This window comes from Mandrillus leucophaeus, unplaced genomic scaffold (genome assembly GCF_000951045.1).
Source record: "Mandrillus leucophaeus isolate KB7577 unplaced genomic scaffold, Mleu.le_1.0 Scaffold123, whole genome shotgun sequence".
In the NCBI taxonomy this organism is placed as follows: Eukaryota; Metazoa; Chordata; class Mammalia; order Primates; family Cercopithecidae; genus Mandrillus; species Mandrillus leucophaeus.
In genome coordinates, this window is record NW_012100654.1 from 4,620,162 (window position 1) to 4,627,170 (window position 7,009).

Sequence of the window (7,009 nt, forward strand, 5' to 3'; positions counted from 1 at the left end):
CGGAGCTTGCAGTGAGCCGAGATCGCGCCACTGCACTCCAGCCAGGGGGACAGAGTGAGACTCCGCCTCAAAAAAAAAAAAAAAAAAAATTAAATTTAAAAAAAGAAATGCATTGGCCCCTAGGGAAATGGCATAGGGCAATGTTTGCTGGCACATTTAGTATTTTAAGTGTTTCGGACATGCAAATTTTTAAAAACACATGCTCCCCTCCCTCCCAAACGCAGTGCTTTGAGCAGGATTTCCGTTGCATTGTGTTTACTAGGGTGTATTTGTTATCAGTAAGCTGTAGTCATTGTACTTCCATTTTTTAAGAAAGCCATTCTCATTTTTCACAGGTTGCCGGAGCAGCAGCTTACAGTGAAAAATCAGGTAGGATTACCTCGCTCTCACACTTGTTTCAGAAAGTCTTTGCTCAGATCTTTCCTCAGTGGAGAAAGGGGAATACTTAAGGACAGTGTTTCCCCTACAGGTGCTCAGGTGCGTGACTGCAGATCCTTGTGGGGACCCCCGCACATGCTTCAGAGTTGGTGTGGCATCAGCAGGCATGATCTCTTAGGGCCCCCACCATTCCTCTCCTTTGCCCATAAATGTGAGACTCTTTTAACGAGAGCCTACAGCTGAAATTGGCCAGATGGGGTGGCCAACTGATTGTCTCCTTGCTCAACAGTGCTATACAAGCTAAATAGTTCTTGCCTAATTCCAGGGGTGCCCCATTAAAGATTTTCAACCAAAGCTCAGGCCAATAGGGCCTTACTACTCAATTCCGGCTTTGTTTGGGTAATTGAGTCCACAAGAGGTCTTCTAGGAGACTCAGATTAGAAATGGGAGTTGACGCAAAATAAAAGTAATTATCACATTTTATCTATTTTAGCATGCACATTTTTTTTCACATTTTAACATTATTGAAATAAGGTAGTATACATTTTATCAATTGATGGTATGCCCCAGTTTAGTTGGCATTTTTTTTCCCTTTCTCAGAGGCATTGTAACAACAATGTCTTAGACACCATGAAATACAGTGTCCCAAGCTGGGTCCTCTGGGAAGCAGAATTTGAGATGGAATTAGGAGTGCAAAAAATTCACTGTGAAAGGTAAAGAGAGGAAGCTGGACTGAGCAGACTAGCCATCAGACTGTAATAAGAACCTGACAGTCTCTGCAAGCCTGAGATTGACTGTTAGAGGTGTCCCACGTTGGGCATAAATGGCCTTGCTCAGCTACTGATGGAGGCTACCCTGAGAATAGCATGACCTTGGCTGAAAGCTGAGATGAACCCTGAGGGGCTAGCAGCTGGAGGCTGTCAGCTAACTGTATTTCCCACTTCATAGCCAATTGCAGGGAGATCTGAGTAGCATATCTTCTTGTCTGCCACATACAGTAAATAATTTTTAGTCAATTAGTTTTAATTTCACCAAAATTGTGCCAGACTAGACTATCATAAAGAATTATTTACTGAACTGAAGCAGACATTATCAATGCTCCACTCATTGGCTGGTCCAATGTCTTCCCCTACTCCTACTCACCAGGGAACTGCCTCAATCAATGACCAGTAGAAGTCGGGTAGGCCAGGCATGGTTGCCTTTTTGGAGTCACCCAGGTGGGGTGGGCAGATTGCTTGAATCTTTTGGAGCACTTTTGTAGGCCCAGGTGGGCAGATTGCTTGAAATCAGGAGTTTGAGACCAGCCTAGGCAATACGGCGAAACCCCCTCTCTACAAAAAAAAAGAAAATATGGAAATTAGCTGGACACGATGGTGTGGAATGCTGTGAGCCTGTAGTCCCAGCTATTCAGGAGGCTGAGGTGGGAGGATGGCTTGAGCATAGGAGGCAGAGGTTGCAGTGAGCCAAGATTGCATCACTACACTGCAGCCTGAGCAACACAGTGAGACCCTGTCTCAAAAAAAAAAAAAAAAAAAGAAGTTGAATAAATATCCCAGCTCCTGTGGTTACTACCCTACCAGTGATATAACCCTGAGGCACAAGATCTACACTATTTCCCAGTGGAGTTAAGTTCCATCTGCCTAGTTACACGTGCTTTGTTCATTTGTCTTACTTTCACACCCTGCCCTCCCCACCCCAAGGCCCTAGTATTTCCTAGGATCACCTCCCAAATAAACTACTTACATTCAAATCTTTGTCTCAGGGTCTGCTCTTAAGAAAACACAAACTTAGATGCTGACAAAAGCAAAAAAGTTATAAAACCTCCCCCTATTTTGGCTCATAATTAAGTCCCTTCTAATACCTGTGCCCTAAGCATGGGTCTTTCTAAGCTCTCCACTTTTATATATATTTTTAAAAATTCATGGCCCCCATATACATAGTTTTCCTACCATCATCACTGCATCGTAGTAGCTACCACTTATGGAGTACTTAATATATATCAGACACAAGAGTATGCACTTTATGGGTGACCCATTGAAAACTCTTAGATGTCCTTGGTCTGATTATATGTCTAGTTGAGAAGAAGAATCACAAAGGACAATAGATGAAGTTCATCTCTCTTTTGCACATAGGAAACACAGTCTCCTGGTATGAAGTGGGATTACAACCTTTCAAACTGTGATTTTTTTTTCTTTCTTTTTTTTTTTTTTTTTTTTTTAATCTTCTCTTCTTTTCCAGGAACTGATGCTGTTGGAGACAAGTATAGTTGGCGAATTCCAACTAACCACAATGACTTCAAAATTTTTAAAAACAATGAGCGTCAGCTGTGTGAAGTTCTCCAGAATAAGTTTGGCTGTATCTCTACCTTGGTCTCTCCAGTTCAGGAAGGCAACAGCAAATCTCTGCAAGTGTTCAGAAAAATGCTGACTCCTAGGGTAGAGTTATCAGTCTGGAAAGATGACCTCACCACACATGCTGTTGATGCTGTGGTGAATGCAGCCAATGAAGATCTTCTACATGGAGGAGGCCTGGCCCTGGCCCTGGTGAAAGCTGGTGGATTTGAAATCCAAGAAGAAAGCAAACAGTGGGTTGCCAAATTTGGTAAAGTATTAGCTGGTGAGATAGCTGTCACGGGAGCTGGGAGGCTTCCCTGCAAACAGATCATCCATGCTGTTGGGCCTCGGTGGATGGAATGGGATACACAGGGATGTATTAGAAAGTTGGAGAAGGCCATTGTAAGTATTCTGGATTATGTCTTCTATATAAATATTCACATTAAGACAGTAGCAATTCCAGCCTTGAGCTCTGGGATTTTTCAGTTCCCTCTGATTTTGTGTACAAAGACTATTGTAGACACTATCCAGGTTCATTTGCAAAGGAAGCCAATGATGAGTAATTTGAAAGAAATTCACCTGGTGAGCAATGAGGACCCTACTGTTGCTGCCTTTAAAGCTGCTTCAGAATTAATCCTAGGGAAGAATGAGCTGGGACAAGAAACCACCCCTTCTTTCAATGCAATGGTCGTAAACAACCTGACTCTCCAGATTGTCCAGGGCCACATTGAACGACAGACAGTAAGTCTTTGTTTCTATTCTCTCAAACTGGCACAGGTGATCCTTGAAAGTTAAATAATTTTTAAGTGTACACTACGCAACACTACGGAGAAACCATCTTGTTTGGATTAAGAATATGAGCCAGATGCAGTGGTACATGCCTGTAACTCAGCCACTTGAGAGCCTGAGGTTGGAGGACCATTTGAGCCCAGGAGTGGGAGGCCAGCCTAGGAAACAGCCAGACCCCATCTCTTCAAAAATTTTTATTTTAAGTTTTTTTACAATAGGCTGGTCATGGTGACTCATGCCTATAATCCCAGCACTTTGGGAGGTCGAGACGGGAGGATCACTTGAGCCCAGGTGTTCAAGACCAGCCTGAGGAACGTAGCAAGACCCTGTCTCTCAAAAAAAAAAAAAAAAAATTATCAGGGCATGTTGATGCACATCTATAGTCCCAACTACTTTGGGAGGCTAAGGCAGGAGGCTCACATGAGCCCATGAGTTCAAGGCTATAGTGATTCCTGCCAGGGCAACAGAGCAAGACTTTGACTTTGTCTCTAAAAATAATAATAATAATAATATAGCATTCAGGGCCAGGCCATCTGGATTTGAATACCAGCTTTGCTATTTTTTTAACTGGGTAACCCAAAGCAAGTTACTTTATCTTTAGTTCTTCAGTTTCCTCATTTGTACAATGAGGATAATAATAGCATTTGTATCTTAGAGCTGGGATCAATACACATAAAATGCTTAGAGTAGTGCTTGATATGTAAGAAGTATTTATCATTATTATTGCTATTGCTATTATCTTAGGCACCCTGAGGAATTAGAATAACCTTTGATCCCAAGGAACCTAAAGTCAATTATATTCTTCACTGTAAAAATATTCTTTATTTGAAAAATCTCTCTGGGGAGAAAAACCATCTCAACATTTCTGAAGCAACCTATCAATAGTAAACAAAAATAATACTTAAGAGTATGTAAATTTGTGACAAGAGTGGAGTATAGTGGGCCAAGAAAGATTGCTTCAGAAGGTATGAGTTTTGAATCTGATCTCAAGTTTCAGTGGTTATGATTGGCAGGAGGGGAAGCTTTTTGGGTGGTCAGAGTGACTTGATCAGAGAGATGCAGAGGAATTGACAGAAAATAATGGGCTTGACTAGAGTCAGGAGACACGGGAGGAGCTCTAAGTCATAGTCTGTGTGTTTATACACAGAATGTAACTCTGCCAGGGGCTGTGGAGAATACAAGGTGCAACTAAGCGTGTAGCTGGGAGTCACTGGGCACAAAGGCGAGGACGCTAACAGGGAGAGGGAAGGAGTCAAGGTAGTGGTGAACCTAGGTATTTCTGAGTTAGTGCAGCTCCCCTGCTAGACGGAGAGCACCTTAAAGATGGAGATCTTGGCCTCTTCATCCCTATAGCCCCAAGGCCTGGTCTGGGCATGCATCTAAGGGTTCAGCAAATTAATGATAAATAAGTGGAGGGAGTAGGAGGGAGAAGGCACCACAACAGAGGGTGAGAATGAATATAAGGCTATATTCTTTTTTTTCTTCTGAATCAGTGATGTCACACTTAAGACTCCCATGACCACAATCAAACAGACTTAGACATTGGTAAAACAAACAAACAAACAGACAAACAAGACACACTTATTGCCTATAAGACAATTAGAGAGAAGACTAGGGGAGTTCATGAAATGAAATATTTGAGAAGTCATTAACACACAAATTTAAAATTAAAATGGAAGCATTCTAGTTGACTAACTTATCCCTTTAACTGAATTTTTTAATGTGTATTTATTGCCAGCAACATTAGGAACATTACAATTTTTAAAGGGTGTTGGTGCCCCCAAATTGCAAATTCTAATTGTGCTTTCAAAGTGATGCATTCATCAGTGAAGAAGTACCTGAGTTACCCTGAAAGGGAGCCAAAGTCAATAGAATGATTAGGGGAATTTGGGCATGGGGGAAGGAAGGACACTATCATTTTTAGCACAGCTCTGAGAGTTAACTAGGAGATGATATTGTCTAAAGTACAGCTCATGTATATGTACAGTCTATTTCTGAAGAGAGAGATGAAGAACTTGGTTACACATAAGATGGGTGGGTGAGTAGGAGGTCTGGGGACCTGACCAAGAAGAGGGCCTACTTTTCATTGAATACCTTTTTGTCCCATTTGGAGTTTCTTCAACCATGTTAAGTTCGTTATATTTTAAACCATAAAAACATTAGGAGATGGAAATTTCCCAAGAAATTTTATTTCCTATTTAAAATGAGACAAAACAAAAACCCATGATGAAATAGCAAAAAGTCATGGTGGTCAGGCAGAGATGAAACCATTTATTCACAGAGCTTAAAACAAATCACAGGGAATACTCGGAATCTAGCCATCTGGGAAGTGTAATCCAGCAAGGGGCAAACAGATGTTTGCAATGAAAATTACATCAGCTGGGCTGGGTGCGGTGACTCACACCTGTAATCCCAGCACTTTGGGAGGCCAAGGCGGGTGGATCACGAGGTCAGGAGATCGAGAACATCCTGGCTACTATAGTGAAACCCCGTCTCTACTAAAAACACAAAAAATTAGCCAGGCATGGTGGCGGGCGCCTGTAGTCCCAGCTACTCAGGGCTGAGGCAGGAGAATGGCGTGAACCCGGGGGAGGTGGAGCTTGCAGTGAGCCGAGACCGCGCCACTGCACTCCAGCCTGGGTGACAGAGCGAGACTCCGTCTCAAAAAAAAAAAATTAAAAATTAAAAAAAAGAAAAAAAGAAAATTATATCATCCATACATTTTCGTAATTTCTGAGTTACGTAATTCAGCTTCAATCATGGCAATCAAATGATCGCTCTTTGGAAATATGAGTTTCTATATATTAATAATGAAATTTTTTAGAAATTAGGGTCTTCAGCCTGGGCGACAAAGCGAGACTCCGTCTCAAAAAAAAAAAGAAATTAGGGTCTTCAAAGAGTATTTTTCAAAGCTCTTCAGGGAAGTAAAGATTTAAATTATTCATTTAAGAAGAAGGAATTTAACAATGAATCCTACCCTTTCTTCCCTTTTCAGGCAGATGTAATTGTTAATTCTGTAGACCCACGTGATATTAGAGTTGGACCTGTGGCAAAGTCAATTCTACAACAAGCAGGAGTTGAAATGCAATCAGAATTTCTTGCCACAAAGGCTAAACAGTTTCAACCGTCCCAGTTAGTACTGGTCACAAGAGGATTTAATTTGTCCTGCCAATATATATATCATGTACTGTGGCATTCAGAATTTCCTAAACCTCAGGTAAGTTTAAAATAAATGTCTTTATTTAGCTCCATAGTCTATATAGTCTTTTTTTTTTTTTTTAACAAATTTCCATCATTTCATTACATTCATGAAATATTTTGTCAAGTGGTATAGTCTTCATTTTTTAGCACACCTGTGAATACCAGAAATACTGAACAGGTACAGTTGCCATAAGTTATCTTAAGAAGTTTGATTTAGGTCTGGTGCAGTGCCTTATGCCTGTGAATCCAGTGCTTTGGGAGACCAAAGTGGGAGGATCACTTGAGCCTAGGAGTTTGAGACCAGCCTG

At 41.3% G+C, this 7,009-nt stretch overlaps 1 protein-coding gene across 3 annotated transcripts in view; it reads left to right on the forward strand.

The window, feature by feature from the left end:
• Window positions 1–7,009, forward strand: part of PARP9 (poly (ADP-ribose) polymerase family, member 9) — a 37,318-nt gene that overhangs the window by 5,948 nt on the left and 24,361 nt on the right. For all 3 annotated transcript variants that reach the window (XM_011971567.1, XM_011971565.1, XM_011971566.1), the window contains exons 3-5: window positions 336–369; window positions 2,617–3,452; window positions 6,496–6,717. In XM_011971567.1, the coding sequence (XP_011826957.1) occupies window positions 336–369; window positions 2,617–3,452; window positions 6,496–6,717 (1,092 nt within the window). The remainder of the gene's footprint in view (window positions 1–335; window positions 370–2,616; window positions 3,453–6,495; window positions 6,718–7,009) is intronic.